Source organism: Chanos chanos, chromosome 8, assembly GCF_902362185.1.
Source record: "Chanos chanos chromosome 8, fChaCha1.1, whole genome shotgun sequence".
Classification (NCBI taxonomy): Eukaryota; Metazoa; Chordata; class Actinopteri; order Gonorynchiformes; family Chanidae; genus Chanos; species Chanos chanos.
The window spans coordinates 1,990,001-2,015,963 of NC_044502.1; the positions used below are offsets into that span (position 1 = coordinate 1,990,001).

A 25,963-nucleotide genomic window follows, 5' to 3' on the forward strand; every position below is an offset into this window, starting at 1 on the left:
CTGTGCTGTGCTGAAGGGCAACTGAGTGTGCATGTATAATCTGTTGGTATTAGTGAGGGGCTGAGTAGGAGAGGGGTTCATTTGGGGTGTAATGTGTGCCACTCGAAATAGCCCAGTGGTCTCTCTCCCACTCACACACAGAGGGGTTCCTGGGGTGTCTGGGCAGCACTGAAACCCATGAAGCCACAAACACAAAGTGACCGGAGCTCACGTGCGTTAAAGGAATCCGCTCCCTGTTCTCTTAATGTTTTGGGAGAATACGTTTGGATAGCGAGAGTTTCAGAGGCCGATCATGATACGGAAGGAGCTGCTTGATGCTCGGAAGGCGTTGAGAAGCGTCAGGAGACGCGGCGGGGACGACCTGTGCCAACAGAGGCAGAAGGGTGAGTGAGTTTGGTTGGGAATCCGTCCGTAGGCACACAGGTTCACTCTCATATCGGTCCATCTTAAGTTCCTCTCATACCTGTTCTTTTACAGAAGAAAAACACGTAGAAGTTCTGAGTCTGTGCTGTTCACATTCACCCCCTTCCACCTGCAGGAATAACCATTTGGTGAATGCGTGCTGCACGTGTGGAAGATGGCAAAGTTGTTTGAAAAAAAAAAAAGAAACAAACAAAGAAACATCACCTCTATTTATGTTATTCATATATTGCAAAAATTCCATCAACAGTAATGTGGTTTGGAATTTCTGTTCACTGTTCGTACACAGGTCAGGGAAAAACAAAAACAAAAACAAAAACGTTTACAGACAAAGAATGTGAACGGTGAGATGTGAACTTTCTTTGTCCGTTAAAATAACAAGGTGTCTTTTCCTGAGGAGTGACTAACACTTTTCCTTTACGTTTTAACCCTTCTCTTTGGTCTGTCATTTCTCTCCTGGGGAGAATCATGGTCAAACAAACAGCTGAGGACAATTCAGACACATCTCGGTCATAAAGCAACAGAATATGCTGATGTAACAGCTGTTTGGGATACTGTTGCATTATTAGTATCATACAGCTTTAGCCCTGTGTATGCCCAGTGTGAGGTTTGTTGACATTTGATGTTGCGTCATCTCAGTGTCTTGGTTCGTACAAAGTGTGTGTAAAATTAGTGTTGTATAAAACAGCTACTCTAATGCTAAATGTGTTGCGTTGATTCAGTAGTAAGGCGGTCGCTGCTGGACGTAGCGAGTGTTTCTGTGGGTCTGTCTATTCTTGGTGAATGCGACCCAACAGTACTTTGACAGGACCCACTTTTAGTGCTTAGGAGATTTTGAGTGACATAGTATAGTATTGCTATGTGGTTTATTTAGCGTGTGCAAATTTAGTCCTGCTAGCAACTGTACTGTACAACCTTTTCACCCAGATCCAAACCGCGCAATTTATTTTACCACCTCCTGTCATGCCGTGGCCACTCCCAACGTTAACTGGCAGAAAACCCCATCACGAACGGTGGCATCCGAGCTGCTCGTGGCATGTAAGAGCTCTCTTAAAAATCAGACAATACAAGCCTGGGAACCCCATTTTAGTCCTGTGTGTGGTGGAAACTAAATAAAGAGGGAAAACACCGTTACAACAAGTAATGCTATCAAACGTCTGAATGTATTCAAGGATCTGTGTTTCAAGCACCAAATGCCCGCAGTATCGGGATAAACTGAACTGCCGTCTTCCTTCCTTGGTGTTGACTTCCTGTACCTTTCTACTGGTAGACTTGTGTTCAGGAGATCTCAGCTCCTGGTTTAAAAATTCCTCCCTGTCCCCCAGTCCTCTAAGATCATATGAGTGTCTTAGATAGTAACACACCCCAGATAGACCCCTAACTTAAGGCTGTTTGCAAAATCCTGTGCTCTGCCTAAAGCAGTGGTTCTCCCTCCTGCTCCTGGGGGACCCCTGCTCTGCATAACCCCTATCTATCCATACTCAGATTCGCTCGATTAACATGCTCTTGATTAAATCAGGTGTGCTCAGCCAATCAAAAGTGCCACTGATGAGTTCAGCCAGGTAGGCAGAGCAGGGACAGATGGAGAAGGTGCAGAGCAGGGGGTCCCTCAGGAGCAGGATTGAGCACCGCTGGTCTAAAGGATGTGGCAGGGTGGAGTAGATACCCTCGTGTATGGAGTTGTCTTGTTATTTGACGGCGTAGCGTTCCAAGGACACGCAGCATTGACAAACTATTGTCGCGCTGTCCTGCTGAGATAAAATACTTACAATACTCACTGAGGCTGGGCTCTCTCTGAAGGCCATGCCAACCGCAGCTTGGTCTGCGTTTTCAAAACGCTCACGACCCGGCAGGATAAACTCCAGACAGTGATGCAAATGAAGCTGAATTATCCTTCCAGTATATGGTTTGGATTGATTTAGATACAAATGAGTTTTCCAGCCATTTGGAGAACTGCCGTTATCATGACATATACCGTTATCATGACATATACCGTTATCATGACATATACCGGACTGAAAGTGTGAAAGAAAGAAATAGTGTGTCTTAAAGATTCCTAGAGAGCTCTCCTTCAAACCGATCAGCTTTATATTACTGTACTGTTGATGATGAGTAAACTGGAAGATCAAACTTGGAAGAAAGGCCCAGTACCAGTTATGCGGCTGTGAAGTGGATCTGTTGGATCTTGCTATATGAACCTTGACATGGTTTTTGAGAACTGATATCTGACTCATTTGAAAAATGTAACTGGCGACCAGCTCAAGTGATCTTTTCCAACCTAATGATTTTGGAGGTCTCCAGTGGGTTAATATTAAACCAGCTCCTTAACTACAACGCACTACCTGCTGGCCAAAAGGATACGGAAAGATGCCTCAGTCTAGTCAACGTTTGTGTTGGTTAAACTGGAACAACCCATTTCATGAGTGGGAATCAGCAAGGCCAGCTCTAGATCAGCCCTGCAACATGTCTTTACTCTAGGCATTATCTGGTTCTTTTAGGTACATGTTAAACCATCAAACAGCTAAAAACACACTAAATCTATTTCCCCTCTACGAATGTCAGTAAAGAGCGAGCTCTTTTCGTCAACAGAGAAATCCTTCCCAACCCCCCCCCCCCCCGCAGTCGTGTTCGTGCTCTTGTTCACCGCTGTCCCAAATGTCGCCTGTGCTCACGGGTCCGGGTGGAATTAGGAGCTCCTCTCCGGTTTCACAGCGGCCGCGGGCACGCGAGCCTCTTTTGGTCCGTTCCCTCGACGCTCATTGAGTCCTCACGTTTCAGGATTAATCCTCCAAAAGCCAGCGAGGTCTCGTGATGTTAGCGAAACGGAGCAATGAAAGTGTGACATATAGCGGTCTGATGGTGCTAATGTTACCATTACAGTCTATCAAACTGAGTATGTGTTAGCGACGTCAAAGGCTCCTGCATAAAGTCTGTTTGTCTGGATGTGGGTATAGCAGTGGTAAGCTTATAAGGTAAAAACCTCTAAATGAGACCAATCTGAGTTCAAACCGGTTTTGTCGCATGTGGTTTCAGAACACATTAATCCAGGAACATAAGAATGATGATAATAAATTAGAGAGAGCAAGAGTGTGTCCAGGTTTGAAAACGGCTCTCTGAGGTTTAAGGAGTAGGCCTACAGATCTTCTTTCACACCAAGAATTTGAAAAGTGGACACTTGGTGTCATGTGTGTGTTTGACAAGTAGGTATTTGTTTTTTTTGGGTGTTGAAGAATTAACGTAACTCAAAACGTGGGAACCCCCCCCTCCCCACCCCAATAAAAATAAAGCTAGTCACAGGAACAGAATACGCCCAATGCTAAATCTTTAAATTAAAATTAGATCCATCAAAAAAAACAAAAAAAACAGTCTGCTTTCAAAAGAAGAAGAAACACAAAAACATCTCTTGTGTGTAACACACATCTGACCTCAGAATTAAGTGAAGATTCTCTTTTCAGAATGAATGAGGTCTTCGAGGAGAAGTCTTGCCAGGCCACTCTGAGATGTTGGGTATAATGTACTCGTTTCATGCAGAAAAGAAAGGTTCTTTTTAAAACACTTGATTAATGGTTTTCTCAGACTTGTGCAGAGCGTGGCTTTGATTTTGCTGTTTGGTCAGATTGATCCTGGTTAAGTGAGTTGTAAAGGCATTCAGGCTCTCAATGTTATTGGTGAGTGTATTACTGTTATCGATCGCCACATGTTAGTGAGAGGGAAAGCCTTGAGAGATGTTGGCTGTATGTGTGGGTTTGGGATAACAGATTATATGTTCAGCAGCACAAATACTGCTGTACAACAACAACAACAAAAATAATAATAATAATAAATCTTATTCGTATCTTAAATCTTGATCTCCCTCACTGAAATAACAATGAAAAACAACAAAAAATCCATCACATGTGTAATTTCAGTAGAAGACACTGTAGGCAGGAGCATTTGATGGACCAGACGGGACGTAGAGCCTACACCAGTATAACGAAGTGGGTGCCTATGGGGATGAGGTGAAATAGAGAGATGAATATGATGTGAATATGGTACAGGTATGAGACCATGAGATTCTGCGGTCAAAGGTGTGTTTTTAGGCACTGCAGTATGTGTGCGGTTGATAGAGTGTTGTGTGTGTGTGTGTTTCAGACGGTGAAAGCTGGTGATCTGTACCGAGGTCAGATCTGACTGAAAAACACTGTGTTTAAAGGACGTTAACGGGATAAGAGTAGAGATTCGGGAATGATGGCTCTGAGGTCAGTTTTTGGAACTGACAAGAACTGAAGGCAATGCCCCCATACTCACAAGACTTGTTTTTAAAAAATGTTATAAAAAGGTTGTCTTTGGACAGTTGCAGACTGTCACGGGAGGCAAGGAAAGGCTGGTGAGAGAAATGAGACAGTCCAAAAATGTTGAAAATGTTTAAAAATATTTTCCATTAAATTGCAACATCAAGATGCAGGAAGTGTCTTAATAAATGTGTATTTGTGTGGGTGGGTATTTAACACAGAGACACAGATCACGGAGATATCACAAAATCTCCAATATGGCAAGATGCTTAAAATTTGCTCTTGTTCACAGTCAGCATTTGTAAGTGATTTTATAGGTTTTTGTATGAACATTTCAGGCCAAACGGGGTTGGTACCAGAGGATGCAGAGGGAGCGATTTCAGCTCTGTCTCTGCTCTCTCTCCATAGCAGCAGCATCATCAACCTGAGATTAGCATGACGTCACACTCACCGCCAGACGGAATATATAATTGATGTTCTTTTTTTTCTGAGGGTTGAGTCCCTCTCATCTCTCTCTCTCTCTCTCTCTCTCTCTCTCTCTCTTGCTCTCTCTCTCTGTCTTTCTCTCTGAGTGTGAGTGAGAAAGGAGAATGATCGTGAGGAGAGAGGAAAGATTCTAGAAAACCAAATTCTTTGTGTAAGCTTTGATTAGGCCAAGCTTCTGCTCTCTCTTTCTCTCTCTCCCTCCCTCTGTCTCACTCTCCCTCTCCCTCTCCCTCTCTCCCTCCCTCCCTCCCTCCCTCATTCTCTCTCTGCCCAATCCTAAATCATTCCCGGTACCCCCCCTCTTCCCCCTCCCTCCCTCCCTCCTTCTCTCCCTCTCCCTCTTTTGTGAGCTTAGAGAAGAAAAAGCATTCAGCTGTGAGATCTTGACTCTGCTGCTCTTAGACCGGGATGGTACTGACTTGCACTTCACGCTGGGCTCTGAGGAGACGTTTAAAACCAGGAGCTCCTGATTGGCGTTGACATGGTGAATGAAGGACTCACTGTGGTTTCTTTTCCCCTTCATGTGCTGATGTAGTTCAGAGGAGAGACGCTGATGCTTATACTGTCTCACAAGCCTCTCTGAGCTTCAGGAGATGCTGGTGGCTTTACAGACATTGCCTCAGATTCAAGGATTTACAGCACTTAAAAAAAAAAAATACAGGATTTGAGCAGAGCGTTTGTTTGTTTGTTTGTTTGTTTTTTCCTCAGTGAAAGCCCCGTAAAATGTCAGATGAGATCTCCTGTGCTACAGACATCAGTGAAAATGTTTTGACAGTAATAAAATGGATCGATGTTTACAGTCACACTCTGCTGTGCTGTGTGTAAACAAAAACGCGATGCCACAGGTATTCATCTCGCTGTAGAAGAGACTGCTTCACCCCAAAGCCATGAAGAAAATTTGGTCAAAGAAGAGATTCCAGGTGAGTTGATCGACTCCAAATGCTTGAAGTTTTACAGAGAGCATGTCGAACCCTTTAATGCACCTTTGTCTGCAGACGAGTAGAATTACTGCTCATGTCCCTGGATGTTTGACAGGTGGTTTGTTCTTTGTTCGCTAGTTCACCTTCAGTTCTCCTTGTGGGGCAACCTCAGAAGTTCACGTCACCTCAAATGAACTACTGTTTACAGAGATAAATCAAGCAGACAGGTCCCCCTCTGTCTCATAGCACCTTTTAGACTGGCTCATCGTTTTCTTCTGAGACCTTAAGAAGGGATGTGTGCATTTTCAGTGTGACCCTAATGCTTTTGTAATCATTTGTTGATGGTATTATGACCTGTGATATACTCGTGCCTGTCACAGCACAACAACACATCGGTCATGGTTTAAGAGAGAGAGAGAGACAGAAGGAGAGAGGGTTAGCCTCATGGGACAATTACATTTCGCTGTTGCTGTGGTAGCAAGGTGGGAGAGAGTTTCCAAACGCTGCCTGGCACGCTGACTAATTGATTAATCAAGAAAAAAGATTAGTAAGCAAAGACATCAGCCGAAGAGATATGCAGCTGTTTCCTGTTTTTTTTTTTTTTTTTTTTTTACCTTAATCAACCTAATTAGACTTGTATCTGCTTTACGTTTGCATAAATATCCCTTACTGAAGCAAAGCCAATACACAAACAGTACATTTCATAGAAGGCAGACAGGCATTTTTAATAGACCATAATATTACAATATTAGAATATAAAATCATAAAATTAAAGGGAATTTTGAGTATTGAAAAATTCAGGCTAGAGCCCTTGTGTTTGAAACATCTTTGTTGTTTTTTTTTTTCAGAGAGCTGGGCAGTCAAGCTGGACTTTCGGAAGATTCACCCATGGTGTGTTTAGCTTTGTTATAAAAAGGATGGAGATAGTGGAATATAAAAAATAGTAGTGCAGGATTCAATATTTGCATGTATCAGAAAGTGAGTGTGTTTGTGTGTTGCAGATTGCCTTGTACGGAAATGATTCTCCATTCTCTATTATTCCACTGTGCTACAATAAACGTCTTTTGTTTCATTAAAGTGCAATCCACTGATATTCTGGGGTTTTTTTGCCAGAGAAAATACATGAAATCCAATTTTGTGCTGCACCATTTGCCAAAATAAGATTAGCACATTGCACTACTGTACCAATACCGTGGAGGTGACCGTGTGTGTGTTCGTGTGTTCGTGTGTGTGTGTGTGTGTGAGTGATCGCTCATCCGTGAGTGCACGTCTGTGGAAAGACACTGGTTTCTATGGTAACAGTGCTCTCCTATCTACCTCTGTTTGCTGCCACTACGGAAGCGAAGTTTTCCGCTTGTGCAGGAAGCAAAGCAACGGTAATGCCTAAGACTTTTCCTGTTTGTTTGTTTGTTTGTTTGTTTGTTTTTCCCCCCCAAAACACATATAAACGCTCAGCCTCAAAATCACACAGAGAGCATTGTCTGCATCTCATATCACTCAGACGATGCTTAGCATCGTAATTCAATCTTATTTATCATTCAAAATCTCATAGGTTCATCCGATAATCTCGCGCTTGGTGATGACTCTCAGAGGATGTCATTTTTATGTTATTTTTGTGATGTCATTTCACGACTCATCCTTTGCATTGTTTGTTTGTTTGTTTGTGTGTTTGTTGTTATCAGTTTGCTTTTGTTGTAAGCGTAAGTGCAGAGTTGACCTCTTGCAGGAGGAGTTCCTTTCTGCGCCTACTGTGGGAATGGGCTTATTCAGGGTGTAAAATCTCTGAGGAATATTTCAGCCTTTAGATTATCTGTCAGTCAATACGTCTACTCCGCCACATCTCTCCAGCAGTTAACCTTACCAAAATTACCTCAGAATTACCCTAACCCTGACCCTAGTAATTAGTTACTGATAATAATAACGTAAACCTCAGTTAACCTTACCAAAATTACCTCAAAGTTACCCTAACCCTAACCCTAGTAATTAGTTACTGATAATAATAACGTAAACCTCAGTTAACCTTACCAAAATTACCTCAGAATTACCCTGACCCTGACCCTGACCCTAGTAATTAGTTACTGATAATAATAACGTAAACCTCAGTTAACCTTACCAAAATTACCTCAAAGTTACCCTAACCCTAACCCTAGTAATTAGTTACTGATAATAATAACTTAAACCTCAGTTAACCCTACCAAAATTACCTCAACATCTTTAACTCAGAACTCCAGAAATCCATCTTCAGTGACACCTCATTTACCACCTCTTCACATCCTTTAAAAGCAAAGCAACGATACATTTAGAATGGGGCCATATTGTTTCCCTAATCACTCTGGGCGTACCGATCTGTTAGGTCATTGCGGACAAGAGCGTGCGATGACTGAACGAAGCTGCGACTGTGTAATTGTGATTGAATTATTTTGTTACCGTGTTACCTCAGGATGGTGTTCTCTCTGTACAGGCCGTATCTCTCTTGGCCATCTCGCTGAATTTAGCCTGACATGGCTCCCTCTCTTTGTAATCTCAGACTCAGAGTCCACAGAGGATGAGACTGCAGAAGCTCAGGTCTCCATGGAAACGAAGGAGCGGTCCAGGTGTCAGGGCCTGGCAGCCAATAGCAAGCATTCAGGTAAGCATTTGGTTGTTCTTCGATACACTTGTACTCTTTGGCCAAATCTTTCCTCATAAAACAGTGTTTGTTTATTTATTTATTTATCTATTTTAGAAAATGTACACAGCTCTAGCCTATTTCCCTGATTAGATTAAACAAATAATAACATGTAATTGAGAAACAAGTACAGTGTAATTTTTGAGGTACGGTTTGAGGTACGGTTTGAGGTACGGCGCTGGCCTATTTCATCATAAGAATATTTAGATTATCAAATATTGCAACAGGATATTGAACAGTGTGTCTATGCGAGAGGTACATTACAGCTCCCTGTGGGTACACATTGGGTTTCTGGTAAGGATGAATCCACAAATTGCTTTTATTTTGTTTTCTTTCACTTTGAGACGGAATTGTAAATATGAAACATGAATTACCAGAACAAATAACATATCCATTTTATATATCATATTCTGCAATAATGTTTTCCCAAAAAGATTGAGAAAAAGCTGAACAAAAGAGGACAGGAGAAAAAATGTTGACACCTGTGTTGATATGTCACAAATGATCACAGCTCTTATCTTTACTCTTGTGAGAGAGGAGGGAGTAGGAGAAAGAGAGAGAGAGAGGGAGGGAGAGAATGATTCAGCGGCCTAGGAAACATTTGTTCCATCCTCCGCAAACAAGCGAAGTGATAACATGTTTTATTCATTGTTCCTACACAAAACGCAGTGTTGATGGAGAAAGAAAGAAAGAAAGAAAGAAAGAAAGAAGGAAAGAGAGAAAGAAAGATTTATCATTCATATCATAGCACATACTGACAGTGACCAGCATTAGTTGGTTGATAATGCAAGTGACCAACACGTCAGTGAACACAGACACAATTATTTAGCATAGCTTTTCATATCAGGTCTAGGCAGCGACCTGAAATCTTAATCTAACACCCTCAGACATGACTATGTCCAGTTTTCTTGATGTTTCTAGAATATTTCAACATTTGCAAAATGTTATGCACAAAACATTGACACACCCATACTGACAATAGACTACAGGCTGTGTTATTCAAAGCTTTAGACAGTACATACAGTACCCCATTTGTACTGCTTTTCAGGTGACGGTACCAAGACGTTGTCCAGCGTCCCGGACATGTGCGATGGTCTGGTGGTAGAGCGGGAGATGCTGGCTTTGGGCTCCAGAGCCCCGGGCTTTCAGGATCCCTCCCATCCTGGCAGGCAAGGTTTCGCTGAGGCTACGCAGAGCCCCCCGGTTCGCCACCTCGGCGTTGAGGCGCTAATGCGAGCCTCACAGACCAGTGTGTATTATCCCGCGTTGGGGTCCGAGGAAAGTGCTTCTCTAGCCAGTGACTATGGTAGCGTTTTCAGTCTGTACCGCGGAAGGACGTTTTCCATATACAGCGCTCGTGAGTGACGTTGGAGACTCTGAACTCTATAGGGAGACGGGACAAAAAAAAAGGAATTTGTGGCCACATAGTCATGATTCACCTAGGAAAAAAAAAATATCTCTACCATTCTCGTTGTTTTTTCTTTTATTTTAGTTTAGTTTATTGTGGGTTTATTTTTTGTGCATTTCTATCATTTAGAACAGCTGTTTTCATTCATTCATACTTTCCTTTGACTCCACGTGCCTTTCGGATCTGTTTGCATTTCATGACCTTTGGTTTTCAAGTTTGATTTGTTTTTAATCGCATGCCAACAAATTGCCTCTCTCTCTCTCTTTCTCTCTCCCTCTCTATCTATCCCTCCCTCCCTCTCTCTCTCTCACTCTCTCTATGTATCTATATATCTCTCACCCAGTCTGTCAAATTCACTGCTTGCAAGAGTGCATCTCCCAATGAGTCCCATTCTCTATCCCTGTCCTAACATTGCCCTCATTTCAGGTCACAATTGGACAATGCCACAAGGGGAGGAGTTTCCCCACTTGTCCAATCAACAACCACCAAAAATGCCCAGAGCTCCGCCCTCAGTTCCCCCATGCACAATCTCTCTGGTTCAGACTCAACTACAGTTCAAAACGGCAACAAAAATATTGGAGTTAAAGGGGACGTCGCAATGAAAAACAAATCTTCTAAATCTTCAGCGTCATCCCAGAGTAGCGATTCTCAAGACTCGTCCGCTCTCCAGACCCCCAAAATCTCTCGTAAGGGCTCAAAGATCTTTGATAAGGTCAGGGCCTTTGAGGAGAGAAGGCACAGCGTTGACCTTCCCAAGGCAACAAAGTCTGGACGCTCCTGGGCAGGTTTTAGTGGAGCAGGATCCTTTGACTCTGATGATGGGGGAAGACAGGTGGGGAGCCTCAAAGACACTCCTAAGAGTGACGTGGCCCAAAAGAGGTCCATTTTTAAGCAGAGGGCATCATCGTTGGAGGACCGACCCACCTATGCACAGAAGGTCCAAAATTTTCAGAGCAAGTTCTCAGAGGAACTTCAGCGGATCAAGAGGCTTGTTGGGAAAACCAGTATCAAAAAAGCGTTTTCGACCGAGCAGCTCTCCCAGACTGGAAAGGAGTCCATAATAACTAAAGTGGAGCCAATCGAAGATCGGGTCATCCAGAAGCTGAAAGAAAGGGGATCAGTCCCTGAGAAGACGGTTAATGATCCAGAAGTAGCAATGTCCCAAGATGCAAAAAACAACCTGCCACTAGCAAAAATTTCACAGGAATACAAAAAACCTCAAAGGCAGATGAAACCACAAGACTCATCTGCTCAGGACCAGGGTCTGTTAGTCTCTCAAGACAATGTGAGCCAAAGAAAGAAAGATATAAACCCAGTATCTAGGAGGGTGACGGAGGACACTGCTAGCCCTGATATGGTATCTGTGAACAAGCTTGCAGGGAGAGAATCACCAAGGCTGCCCAGAAAAAGCACAACTAGCAAAGCCCCAACATCTCACTTTTCTCAGTCATCCAAGGAGCAACCTCCATATCCAGAACCTCATCAGCCAGCACCCAAGAAAAACCGCAGGTCACCCAGCCCTGTTGGTCAGACACCACCACCATCTGCTCTTCAGGAGCAATCAGTCATATCACCTCCAAAACCACCACGGCTCGGAGGCTTAGCCTCCACCTTCCCCAGGTCTGTGATGGGAAGAGAGGAGAAAAGACCAGTATCTCCTGGCCTCAAACTGACCATCCCCACCATTGTTGTCGAAGATGAGCCCATGGATGAAGACGAGGATGTTACAGGGCGTAATCAAGCTAAAACAGAGACGACTGAAGGGAAGACAAAACCTAAAAGGACAAGAGAGAGAAGTCGCCGCGGTCGCCCGACATCTCCAGAGCAAGGTGAGAAAACTTGTTCGGATGATATATGAGGTGTGACCGAGATCAGGTTGTCTGAAGGTTGAACTATTATTATGCAAGCAGCATGCCTTTATTGCCTTTTTTTCTTTTTTTACTTCCAAAAAATGAGTCATGAGCCATATGGTAACGCTCACCAACAGGACATTTCAACAGTTGGATGTCTGTGGATAGTTAGATGGCCAACATGCAGCCCAGTCCTTGAGGACCAATAATTGTATCATGGTGTACTTCTGTTAATGCTGATTTGCACAGAAGGCACGCAAACCCACGAGCCTCAGTGTATAGTCGGGGGTAAATATAGATCACAGTATGGGTCATTCCTGCCGACTGAGGAGACAAGTGACTGAATGTAATTGGATTGTTATGTATTCGTGGTATGGCGCTACAATGGTTCGGCTACTTGTTGCATAATCCTCACCACCACCTCCACCACCACCTGTGCCTGGTCATCCCAGCAGATTCCTCCGACGACTCGTACATGTCCGCGGAGGAAAGCCCAGCCGAGGCCCCTGCGTTCGAACTCCCTCTTAAGGATGTGGTGGCAGCTGAGGGTTCAGAGGTGCTGCTTAAGTGCGTCATCGTGGGGAACCCTGTCCCAGAAGGCAAGTCTCTTTCTGTCTGTTCTAGGACGATCTCCATGAGGTGGACGATAAATTAGAACACCAGGTTTTTACTGAAGACTAAAAGCAGCACATGAGAGCTCTGAGATTAAGTGTGTATTGCTTGTAAATGACAGGGGGAAAAAATCATTTTGATCACATCATTTGGCTCAGAGAATCTCAAATGCCTTTTTGTGAACTGTTCCTAAAATATCCCACTTAAATACTTTATGATTTCATGTACCAAAATACCTTTTTGATAGACGTTAATAGCCATTCCAGGTAGATAGCGCATCAACTCATGTGCATTTGGGACATTTTTTTGTAGTGCAGAGGAAATACAAAGCTGTTTTTAAATACTTGCTCATTAAACAAATGACGATTTTAATTATAAACTCCTTAAAACTATTAGTTGAAAAGAGTTTCTATCGTTATCATGAAGTCTTGGTGACTGCATAATGACTGCACAAATGGATTTTACATCAAGTACCCCATTTCCACACAGTTCCAACTGTCTCATGTCATTTGTGACTTAATGGGCTATAACATGATGGTTTCACATGCTATAAATGTACATTGTTCCCATTTGATTCAGTCGTTGAATTTAACGGCTTTATTTAAAGAGTGCTGGGACAGGGTGTTTTATTTCGGTTGGGTTTCTGAGTGTGCTGTCCGCAACGCTCTGCAGTGACATGGAGAAAAGGTACAGAGGAGATAAAGGACAGTCAGAGCCACACGCTGAAAGTCGAGGGCGACAGGCACTCCCTGAGGATCCGTCAGATGAAACCAGACGACTCGGGGGAGTACGCTGTCACCGCTGTCAACAGAATGGGACAGGTTTCCTGCAAAGCTACCCTCTTTATACAGTCAGGTGAGACACCCCCCTCCCTGCCCTGTCTCCAGGGGCACAGTTTCCCCTTGCTAACAGTGCATCTTCTCTGATTCCACCCTATGCTCACATTTACATTGCAGTTTCCACACCAGGGGAACAGTGTGTACTTTTATTAAGTTTAATTCATCAAAATGTCTATGTAAACTCTCTGGTCAAATGACTTGGAGCAGCTAGTACACACTGCTTCATAAAGTTCCATGCTTTGAGTGTAAATTCAAAGCAATGGATGACAAGGTGTTTTTGTTATTCTTTTTCTTTTTGCAGAATTTGAGTCATGTGATGTTCGTTTCAGTGTTTATTTGGAACAATGTTGCAATTTCCATTTCCATGCATAAACAGTTTAAATGCATAGAAACCCATACAGACTGCCACGGGACCTGAACCACTAGACTGACTGTACAGCAAAACCTATATCAAAACATCTGTAATGTGAATACGTGCAATACGAACGGGGTCCTGCTGATCTCTGAGGCCGTACTCCAAAAACAAGAGAGCTTTGTCTTTTTTCTCAGCCTGCCTGAGTGTTCCACATCAGAAGGGTGTCAGTGAAATTCTTAGCATAGGCGCTTTTTACATGTCGTTGCCATGGTAACCGTTTAAGGACAGAAAGCCCCGTCGCTCAATTTGAATCTGTAAACTGACATTATTCGCGGCTTTCTCCCCCTCCGTCAGCCCAAGTCTCAGCGGCTATCTGAAAGCGTGACTCGGGAGTGATTGATGCGCTAGCCAGATGTGGCGCTGCTCTGGAGAATATTTAAGGGCCGCGAGAAAATGCCACTGCTCAATATAGAAGCGCATGGTTTGTATCATTCTGCAGTGGACTACGTAAAAAGAGACCGTTCCAGATCGCTTAGATCAAGTGTTTGTTAGCGCGCTCGTTCGGAGTCGCTCCGTGTATACAGCGGATTAACCCAAAATGTAACACGTTTTGTTCCAGCTATGCCACTGTTACTCTCCCTAAAGTGCTTTGGCTATCTGGCACGCGCTCAGAAGAGAGCCTGTGTTTCCTTATTAGGCCAGTGAGTACACAGGGTATTTATAGTATGCCCTGTTCCTTGAAATAATTTCAGCCTCTTTCATTTCCCTGTACTAGATTAATGCCTTCAGCTCTGTTCCTCTTACCTTAAAAAATAATGCAAGAGTGAGACTAAATGTACTGAAATTCCAAAAAGAAAAGAGAGAGAGAGAGAGAGAGAGAGAGAGAGAGAGGACTTGCTCCATTGAAGCATGCTTTATATTATATTATTAATGGGAGCTGTCGAGACATGTTGACCAAAAACAGGATTCATCTGTTTTCAACTTTTGTGCATTTGACTTTGAAGAGTCTGATCCTCTCTTTTGGTTAATGACTATGGGCATACACAGTACACAGGAATATGCTTTTTCACACACCTAGAGATGAAGCACTTGTCTGTTTTTACACGTCCATGTGTAAAATTACAGACTGTTTAAGAGGTGTAAGTGCTGGTAACACTCACAGGATATTTCGAGTATTTTGAGTCATCAAAAACAGATATCACAGACACAAGAGAGACAGAGAGAGAGAGAAACAGAGAGAGAGAGAGAGAGAGAGAGAGAGAGAAGGGAGTTCAGCATGTGAATTAGGAGAACAGTGAGTTGTAGTCATTGTATAAACTCTGACATGTTTACATGCTAGAGATGCTGCAGGACTTTGCGCTGGTACTTACAAAGAGTCCTCTTTGCAGGACAGCATTCCGGTAAGTGTCTGGACCTTAGGCTTCTCTCCCCTTCTTTCGCTATTCTTCCCTGCTTTTTTGGTTTTTAAAATGAATTTTAGCTCTGGCAGACATTCAGAATGTATCAACACTTTCATTTTCTTTCACACTTGGCAGCATTCTTTCAATTTCATATCAGGTGAGGGTTGGTTTTGTTTACTCATGCACAACTCGTGCTTTTCGCAGTTAAAACGTTTGAACGAATGCATTGAAGCAAATGCGGCTTTTGTGTATCATGTAGTATTGATGTTGGACTTAACACATATGCTTTGTTATGACCTTGGGAAGTGTTATTTACCTGAAGAATTTTCCACCGCAGTATGTTGTATTGGGGAAACTTGATTATAGCTTGCATGTTTCACCATAAAACGTGCTTTAGTCTGTCACCCTGTATTGTGGTCACAGTCAGCAACTGGTCTGTGCGTTGTTTTGAACTCATGTAACCATTCTTCAAAATATGAAACTGGGATATTGCTAATCTCTGCTGTTAGCATACCATTAAACGACACATAATAACACGATTATTTATGATACCCCAGATATTGTTTCTGTTGTCATACCTTGTTGCCATGGAGCGATACATAAAGAATTCTGACAGTATTACATAGGGGTTCACATTAAGGACATTTGGGTCTATGTGTATGGACAGAGACACTCTGTCTCTGTATCCTTCACCCCCCCCCCCCCCCCCCCCCCCCCGTGAGTGTGGGAGGGTGAGGAAAGATAGTATGAGAGACTCTGAGATTAATCAATTTTCTGTACGCTTTAGAGTCTCTCATATCCATCTGCCTTTGTACATCATCCAGAATCCTCCATAATCTCTCCCTCTCTACTGCCAAATTCCACAATTCGCTGACAGTGTCCTCCACTAGTCACCCACACATGAGCATTTCTCAAACTCACGAACACTAATCGCTGTAGAGTGGAACAAAATGGATATCTCTTCCAAAGAGGGCAAACAGGAATTCTGTTTTCTGATTTTCCCATACAAACTGGGATAGTCCTTGTACATGGGAAAATACAGTTGATCAGAAATCTACACAGTGGGCGTGGCCAGTTGTCATTTGCACGACACGGCCTCACACAGTATTTTAAAAAGATTTTTATTGTTTTAATCTATGAAATTTGTTTGAGTTCACTTAAAAGCAGATCCAGGCTGTATTTCTGTTCAGTGAAACAGACAAAAATTGTTTGACTTTGAAATTACTAGAGAAAGTTTAGCTTGTAGATATGAATGAGCATGTCTGGTTTGACTCTTAAGGCTCACCTAATGGTTTCATACCAGCATGTAACCATCTCTCTCTCTCTCTCTCTCTCTCTCTCTGAGCCTTCAACATCTCAATACTCACATATCTGACTGGACTTGACATACAGAAGCACTATAAGAGTGTTGCTCTCACATCTGCAGGGGGAGCGAGCCTCAGCTGTCCTTCGGTTTTACCCTCACGCATTAACACACCTGATTCAGTTCGTCGGGCCGGTCGTCAGGCTGAGCCGACGCTTTGGCTGAAATAAAGGCGATGAATTACATTCGCAGCTCTTCCTCTCCTGCCCACAGGAGATCACCAGCCTGAATGTAAACAGACTGGAACAGAGTAGAACAGAGGCTAAGCTCGACATAACAGAAGCATGCCAGAACAGTCCAAATGGTGGAAGAGCTCCAGTCCCGTTACAGTGCTTAGGTCACACTGCCTTCCCGTCCGGTCCTTTGGTATTTGTAATCGGCCAGAGTGTACAGACTGAGCTCTTCACAGGAGCAAACACTGCCTTTTGCATTAATCCACACCATTCACAGTCAGCCTTTTGTCCCAGTCAACAACTTCCTCAATATTTTGTTCAATACATTTGGCTATTCTCATTCACTCAAAGTGTGAGATGAATAGTTAGATCAGATGTTACAGGCCTTGGTTTGGAGAACCGTGTGCAGCACACAGCTCGGACCGTGGCCAGTGAAAAAGATGCTGAGATCAGTTCCTATAATGTCATTACCTTGAGACGTCTCCACTAATTCTTGTCATCTGTCTGTCATGTCTCAGAGCCAGTCCAAGTGCAGCGTGGGAATCTGAGTTTGCCGTTGAAGGTGAGCTGTAGTTCCACCCCGTCAGATGAGGAGTTCCTGAGCCCTATAGATGAGGGGATGGAGTTTGCGACGCCCACCCTGCCTGGACCTGAGCCCCCCGGGACTGCAGGGCCGCCCACGTTTCAGGTGATCTGTTTTTCTTTTCTTTTTGTACACCCAGTCTCAGTGCATTCATTTCTTCTCTGTGGTATCAATGACTGAGCTACAGATATGCTTATTGATGTTAGTAAAAATATACACTTTAGGTTTCTAAAGATTGTTTTTCAGTGTACTCTAGTGTAGTCTAGCATGTGTATATGGTGCACTAAGTCCATCTAATCCCACGATTCCAAATGCATTTATTTCAGTACATTATTTCCTACTGAACTATCATTTTTTAAAAAGTACCTTAAAAGTCATTTAGAACATTTTGATTTAAATAAAGTTGGATGCTCACATCTCTCTCTTTTAAACGTGATATTATAACAGTTCAAAGCTTCTCAGGTTTCCCTGACCTTCACAGGTCGCGTTTCACATTCCGCACGCTCCTCTTCATACAGTGGCTAAGCACACTTTTCTTTTTCTTTGTGAGCAGAGATGTTTAAAAAAAAAACTACAGATCACACTACCTCAGCCGTAAAAAAAGAGTATAAAGATTTTTCTCTATCAGATACATGTACATGCTGCCTCATTCTAGCGCGCTTAGTGAAACGCAGCTGAGCGGAACAGGAGACAAAGGCAAACATTCACAGAACGATACGGTACTGACAGAGTATTTCCAACCGCTTACGACGTTTGCAAAGCGCTGCCAGTTCTCAGACGGAGAGTCTGTAAGAGATGCGTGTCGTGCATAAAGTAGCTCACGTCGTTTATAGCGTAAGCTGAGCTATTCGGCGTGTGAAATGATACGACAGCGTAACACGGCTATAAATCATCCTTACGTTATTGCTACCGCTGTGCCAAGTTTATGCTAAATATTATGGCCGCGAGCACGCAGCTTTGTCTAGGGTAAGCACTGTTTATATGGCTGACTGAGATATGTATGTGCACGTAACCGGTTCGTTAAACTGGCTGATGTCTAGAGAGGTGTCTTTCTCGTCGTCAATGACAGGTTGCCCTCGGAGACCAGACAGTGATAGAAGGCCAAGAGGTCGGGATGTCAGTCCAGGTCTGCGGTCAGCCCCAACCAACAGTCCACTGGTGAATTATTTATGTCTCCTTATTGTATTCATTTATTCTGTTAATTCTCTTCATTACCCATACACATAATCATTTACTTAAACTTTTTAATATATTCATTTATTTATTGGTCAGTCAGTTGCAGTTGTGTGTTGTGACACTTCATATTTTGAAACAATGTATTCTGTGTGTTATAATATTAAAAATATCTTAATTTGATTTAATTTAATTTGAATGAATATCTTAATTTAAAATAATCTAAAAATGAATGTGGTCCACACTGTGTTACACACAAGACAAACTTTCAAAAGCATATGTATTTAATTTTTAATGGGACACCTCCCTGTTCTCTGCCTTACTATTATGTGGTACTTCTAAAGTTAAATCTACTCTCTTTTTGACTCTGACAGGAAATGTTTTGGGGTTTTTTTTTCATTTAAAATGAAACAGGTTAGAACCGGATCTGATCTGAATCTGAATACAGGATGTCTGTGCCTTTGTTTTCAGGTTGAGAGATGGGATGAGGATTCAGACAGATGACAAATGTGGTATACACGAGACGGATTACGGCAAATGGAACCTGAAAATCAAATGCGCCCAGAGGAATGACGCTGGTGTTTACACATGCAAAATCGTTAACAAACACGGAACAGCGCAGACCGCATGCAGACTAGAAGTAAAAGGTGAGAGACAGAAAAGAAGAGTAAGACCGAGAGAGAAAGAGAAAGAAAGAGAGAAACAAACAAACAAACAAAGGAAAGGAGAGAGGGAGGGAGAGAGAGAGAGAGAATATATTAAGGACAGTGGCTGTGTTTTGTTTCTATGAAAGCTTAATGCAGAGGTACAGACTACAATCCTGGTATCAGTCTGCACACCCTCTAAACCACATTACGTGCTATGGCCTGCGGTCTCCATGGCAACCTGTAGCAATGCAGTCTCTCTCTCTCTCTCTCTCTCTCTCTTTTCTTTTTTGGTCTGTAGCTCTGCCCACTCAGGCGCCATTGGCCGTCACCAGGCCAGTGCAGGATGTGTCGGTTCGAGCAGGTGAGACAGCCCTGTTTGAATGTCACGTGACCGGACCACCTGAGGTGGAAGTTGATTGGCTGGCCAATGGGAAGCTGACCTTGCCAGCTCTGCTGGACTGCAAGATGCACTTTGATGGGAAAAGATGCTGTCTGCTGCTCAGATCTGTTCACGAGGACGACAGCGGCAATTACACATGCAAACTCAGCACTGCGACAGGTGAGAAAGCATGTGTCGAGTTCTGTGACGCAGTTATGGCAAAACTGCAGAGAACTGTACATATAAAAATATACATGCATGTTGATCGCTTTGTTTATAAAATAAACAGAAATATGCTATCAATATATCATTTTCTACAGCATGATTCTGTCTGCCATTTTGATGTATGTGTTGTACACATGCACTCAACTCTACCTGATTAAACCAATAAGCAAGGCCTTGCTTGACTGACTCAGCTGTTTTGAACCTGAGGAAATGTTTGAGAAACACTGTTCCATATGTGTTGATTTGCCTTTAGAAACATGATATATGTCAAAATTTCTCCAGAAATGTGCCACTCTTCAGATCCATAAGCAGACTGATTCCCAATTCAGTGCAATACAGTAAAGTATTTAGCATTTCTCCAAATACAGTAAAGTATTTAGCATTTCTCCAAACTTAAAAGTCCAAAAGAACCATATGCCATAGCTCGTTCATAATACAGTACACTTCAAAATCTCTCCAAAGAGCACTGAGCCTAAACAGTGGTTTCAAATGATCCACTTCTCTCTAATGTCCAAGTGAGAATACCGTGGTCTTACTGTGTACCTCCTGTATCGGCTGGTCTAACTGTGGGGTTTTATCTCCTATAATGATCACTGCCGTACAGAGGAACTGGTCACCAGTGCTCAGCTCAGAGTCATCCCATCACAGGGACCTCTCTTCACCCATGACCTGGAGACGCTGGAGGTCGTGGAGGGCAGGACGGCACGTTTCGACTGCAAGGTCAGCGGCTCGCCTCCTCCAGACGTCACGTGGAGGCACTGTGGTGAGAATCTTTAATGTCAACCATTTCACGTTTTGTTACCATTTTACTACACACAATAGCAGCTAAGCTTTGATATGTTGTGTTGTGTTGTGTTGTGTTGTGTGGTGTTGTGTTGTGTTGTGTTGTGTTGTGTTGTGTTGTGTTGTGTCGTGTTGTAATAAAAGATAATAAAAAGATAAAAGAATTGTGTCATTGTGCTGTTTTCGGCACCATGCAAATGAAAATGCTTCATTGTCTCTCTCAGAGCAACAGGTGGTCGAGACTGAGAATGTCCGCATTGTGAAAGAGGGCGGACGTCACTCTCTCATCATCACGCACGTCACTCAAGAAAGCAAAGGCTCCTACACAGCCACTGCCCGCAACGTTCACGGACAGGCAGAGAGCTCCGCCCAGCTCTGTGTCCAGGAACCACGCCCATCTGTGTCATCACACATGTAAGAACGCGATTGGTCAGAATCTCTACCACGTACCATAGCCTTAGTCAGCAAGGGACTAAGTTCAGTTTTAAAAAGTGATTTCAGCATGGAGTCACTCTCTGATCTTTAGGGTTCTCTGGCTCTTCCTATAAGACCAAACATCAATGTGCTATTTTGTTTGGATCTTTTGCATTTGCGTTAGCTGAAATTGAACTTAAAAATAACCTTTTTTTTTTTCTTTTTACCTTGGGCCTTGCATGAAAAACAGGTAAGAATAGGAGAAAGAGGGATTATCTTTCGTTTTCGTAATCTCTGGAACTTCCTCTATCCTCAGGGCAAAGCTGGAGAAGATGCCCTCCATCCCTGAGGAGCCAGAGGTGCTGGAGAATGAGGTGGAGCGAAGGACCATGCCAGACTTTGTGAAACCTCTGAGTGACCTGGAAGTGATAGAGGGGAAGGAAGCGGTGCTCAAATGTAAGGTTTCTGGAATGCCGTACCCCACCATCGCCTGGTACCACAACGGGAAGAAGATTGACAGCTCGGACGACGGGAAGATGACACAGTGTAAGGGGACCATAACAGTGTATGGTTAGAAATGCTCAGCAAACTTCTTTTCATCAAAGCTGTTTATCTGCTCCATTTTTGCCAAGCAGAAACCAAGCTGTGAATAAGTATCTCGAAATGACAATGCACTGCATTGAGTGTTTATTTTTGATCTTTTTATGTAAGCGGTTATGTAAGCCATGTGAGTTCTTTTAGTTGCAAGTGCTGTTAACATCACCTACATGAATTATTTACACACAATGCATTCCCCCATCAGCAGTGGGTCTTTTGATTTTGTGACATCTCAAACATCGCTTTAATGTAGCTGGTTTCTCAGTGCACCATGAGCTGTGCTTTCCTCTAGAGCTGATCTGATGGGCAAAGACGGAAATATCTGCATTGGCCCGTAGCATTTCTGTTTGACCAAGTCATGTATCCTTTCCGACGTTTTTAGTACAGTCACTGTCTGATCTATCCTCGTATTGTATTCTCTGTCCTCTAGACAGGGATGTCCACAGCCTGGTCATTCGGTCAGTGTGTCATGGTCACAGCGGCGTCTATAAGACGGTTATTTCCAATAAAGTAGGCAAGGCTGCCTGCTACGCTCACCTGTATGTTACAGGTAAGGCAAATGAGTCTCAGAAGTGATGTTCAGTTTCTCTGTAATAACACCAGACAGCAGTGTCATTTTCTACTTTAAGGTTTCTGATTTCAGTCAGCTGGCTAGACTGAGATTCTTCTTCTTTTATGAAACTTTGCACGAGCTAATTATAATACGATACCTTGCTATCCAAGGAGTCTCTTTGTGTTAACAGTAGAATGAGACTCTCAGATCTCTAACCTCACGCTACCTACTGAGCTAAATTTTTGTTGTTGTTGTTGTTGTTGTTGCTGTTGTTGTTTGCTGCATAGTGGACGTAGCTGCTGAATCTGATCTGTTGTGATTGGTCAGTGACCAGTGTTGAAGCAGAACTGCTTTCTTAAGTGCTGAACAGAAAAATATCTGCCAAAATATCTGCAGTCTCTGCCTCTGTTTGCCAAAGATTTACATAAATAGCTGACAGAGAGTGGAGTTAGTGGTGCAGTGACCACTGGGGATTTAAGTGGCGTGATATTTCTTTACGGAAGACGGAGACAGAGGCCGACTGCAAGAGTGTCAAGCAGGATACATAACAGTTGGCAACCTTTGCCGTTCTTCTTTATTTTACAATAGGGCAGCCCAACGACTATTTAATAAACATTAGATTGGCCTGATTGCTACTGTTCTCTATCAAAATAAACGTATTAATAGTTATCTCGTGAGCGATCTCTCGTGTGCCTGGAGGAATCTGATATGTTATGATGAACCCTAAAGATTTCCAGATCTAGAGGTTTTCTGACACGCTGTTGTCTCTTCTGACAGATGTCCATCCGGAGCCTCCAGATGGGCCTCCAGTGATAGAGTCTATAACTGGGAGAACCATCACCTTAAGCTGGAAAAAACCCAAGAACCTTGATCCTTCCATAGGTTGGTCTGTGAGCACTTTATCGAATGTTTATTTAACACTTTTTATCAAGAATAATTGTTAGCTCTGGCCCTCGTTTTTTGTTGTTGTTGTTGTTTCTATCCGTGTCTGTACATCACTGATTGTTTGAGGGTTAAAATCAGACTTTAATTTCTTGTGAAGGCCATTGACAAGCAAGATTTGTTCTCTCGAATGACTTCATCCTCATGTGCTCTGACTCATGCTCTGTGTTTGCCTCATACGTTGGATTGTTGGTGTTGTCGGGTTCTTTATACATCCCAGTTCCCTTGACTGGAAGCCTCTGGCAGCTTTAATCTTTTGGAGACCTGCTGAGCGTGCTTTTATTTCTTTTGTCACAGATCCCGGTTCCCTTGTGTATACTGTCCAGCAGCAAGCCTTGGGCTCTATCCAGTGGACTACCATAGCTTCCAATCTGAGGGAGACCTCTTACACGGTCACCGCGCTCTCTAAGAGTGTTCGCTATGCCTTCAGGGTCCTAAGCAGCACCGGGAAAACCTTCAGCAAGCCGTCTCAACCAACCGATCTGGTCCAGCTTATTGACAGAGGTACCAGCAAGCTCTTCATTGGTTTGATGCATGTATATTTAGGTCTTTGAGTGATGTACTGGTAGCAAGTGAAGTGTCTTTGAAATTGTTTTATGCTGATTAGCTGAAGTAGGTACTTTGATTGCATTCAGTGCGTACAGTAAAAGACGCTTTGGGCTGTTTTAATGATTTTATCAGCGTCGTGGGCTGCATTGTCTGCTGTTCTCTCTCATTCCTGTTTCCCAATGATTTTAAATGTAATGGCAAATTCACCCTGCCACAGGTTTGAGAGTGGAGATCAAATCGGATTGTTAATGGAATACCATAACATGTCTCTGAATATTTCACATCTTATTACCCACTAAACTGACTGACATAGCACTAAATTGGCAAAGCCCCAGTGCGCAGAGATAAGGAAAACTTTTTTTGACAATTTATTCTCAAACTGTTCTTTTTTTCATGGCTTATCTTGCTGTTTTCGAGTGTCGTTACGGTATGCTAGTTCTGTTTGCCCACACTGAATTTGGCTTTTATCTGCACCTGATCATAGCTGTGTGTGATTACCAGGGGAATTTGTTTTGTTTGAAAATAAGGCTCTTTGCAGTGAGTTTCTTCCTCAGGTTTTGTGAAGCGGGTTTTTCTCTGCTCATCAGTCATGTCGTTAATTTTTCATTCTTTCCTCATTCAGACTAGCAAGACTAATCATGTTTTTGTGAATTATTCATGTCGCTCAAAAAACTGAGCATTAAAATGTCTGAAAGGTGATTAGGCAGATTGCCATCACCCTGCTGATCCCGACACCTGCCAGATAATATTTTCTCTCCATTCCTTGGTCTGTACCTCGGCCGTTTACGGCTGAAAATTGCCTGAGGTGTGCTGCTTAGCCAGCTGTTGCAAACAGCTGCAAATTTATGTAGATTTTGACTTGTCCAAACTCCTGAGAGCCCTGGTGAGAATGTATGAATGTATGATGCAGATTCAGACACTGAAGTCAGTTTAGGCACAACCATTCACACTATTTTGTGTTAAATACAAGTGATCCACTCAAAGTACCAGGGTTCACAACAACCCCTCCCCACTAATGCTTAAATCAATATAGTGTTGAAGTCCTGATTTTGGTGTATTGGGTGAATAGGGAGAGAGCTGTGATACCACATTACCTTACTTTGTGGTTGTTTATAGAACTAGACAAAAATGATCTAGACTTTGAAAAATTCCTTGACATGCTACTCTTTCGTATGCTGTGAGTTGCGTATTTGAAGACAACTTATCATTAGCTGTAATAACCAGTCTGATCTCTGGACTGTTCTCAGGTCAGTATTTACGGAAAGCCCCGGTCATCCTTGACAAGCCCGATGTTGTGTATGTGGTGGAGAATCAGCCAGTGAACATCACAATCACACTCAATCACGTTCAGGCAACAGTTACCTGGAAAAAGTAAGTGGTCAAAGAGTTTCTCTGCTTGATAAAAGCCAAGGCGCACGAGAGAAAACTCTTTGAGACAAATCTCTCCTCAGATTTCTTCCCCCGGATCTCGCTCCTAACCAGAGAAACTTTCTTTTCCATAATAACCCTCCAGTGCTTTCTGGAGATTAAAGAATGGCCTTCAGTAAAATGGATAGAGAAACGAAATCTGGAGATGTTATCTTAAGAGACTGTGTGTGTGTGTGTGTGTGTGTTTTATATGTTTACAGGCCATTGCTGTCACTAAAAGCACTTATAATAATTAAACTGTATGTAGATGTGCTGGCCCAAGGTTGCTGAATGTGTTGTCGAAATGTGTGCTGTAGGAGAGGAGTGATGCTCACCCATAAACCGGGAACAGTCGAACTGAGCATGCCCGATGATGACCAACACTCTCTGAGAATCGTCAGGGTGAAAAGCAGCGACATTGGTCAGCTCATCTGCATGGCAACCAATCAGTACGGCAGTGACCTCTGCACCCTGCAGCTAGCGATGGCAGGTAATTAACCCTTTCTCTTTCATTAAAATGATTAAAAAAGTAAAACTCTCTGACATTAAATGCCAGCAATTAACGAAATGTATCACTCTGTACCACAATCCGCTTTAAATGCCACAGTGTACAGAATGAAACACAAAACCGATTTAGCAAGGCCCTTATTTCTATACTGGATATTTTAAGGGAAAGAAGTACCCAATAAGGAACTGGATCACTGCTGTGACTCTGTTGTTTTTCGCCCGTGTCAGCACCACCAATGTTTGAGACGATAATGGAGGACCTGGATGTGTGTGTGGGTGAAACGACGCGGTTTGCTGTTGTCGTTGATGGCAAACCCGACCCTGACATCTTGTGGTATAAAGTATGTCATTACTCTCAATCTGCTCAGAAACTGCACCTGTTTTCCCTTACATAATCTTCTCACTTGGACCTTTCGTTTTTTTGTTTTGTTTTGTTTTG

General features: G+C 43.0%; 1 protein-coding gene across 1 annotated transcript in view; it reads left to right on the forward strand.

Annotated features, from left to right (window-relative positions):
* spega (striated muscle enriched protein kinase a) overlaps positions 1–25,963 on the forward strand; it is a 43,047-nt gene that overhangs the window by 4,045 nt on the left and 13,039 nt on the right. Inside the window, exons 2-19 of the mRNA XM_030781728.1 lie at positions 8,625–8,726; positions 9,814–9,955; positions 10,600–12,002; positions 12,476–12,622; positions 13,308–13,490; positions 17,284–17,453; positions 18,418–18,506; positions 18,993–19,168; positions 19,467–19,727; positions 20,377–20,535; positions 20,780–20,969; positions 21,286–21,515; positions 21,997–22,116; positions 22,897–23,001; positions 23,359–23,565; positions 24,858–24,981; positions 25,335–25,507; positions 25,753–25,865. Coding sequence (XP_030637588.1) covers positions 8,625–8,726; positions 9,814–9,955; positions 10,600–12,002; positions 12,476–12,622; positions 13,308–13,490; positions 17,284–17,453; positions 18,418–18,506; positions 18,993–19,168; positions 19,467–19,727; positions 20,377–20,535; positions 20,780–20,969; positions 21,286–21,515; positions 21,997–22,116; positions 22,897–23,001; positions 23,359–23,565; positions 24,858–24,981; positions 25,335–25,507; positions 25,753–25,865 — 4,094 coding nt within the window. The remainder of the gene's footprint in view (positions 1–8,624; positions 8,727–9,813; positions 9,956–10,599; positions 12,003–12,475; positions 12,623–13,307; positions 13,491–17,283; positions 17,454–18,417; positions 18,507–18,992; positions 19,169–19,466; positions 19,728–20,376; positions 20,536–20,779; positions 20,970–21,285; positions 21,516–21,996; positions 22,117–22,896; positions 23,002–23,358; positions 23,566–24,857; positions 24,982–25,334; positions 25,508–25,752; positions 25,866–25,963) is intronic.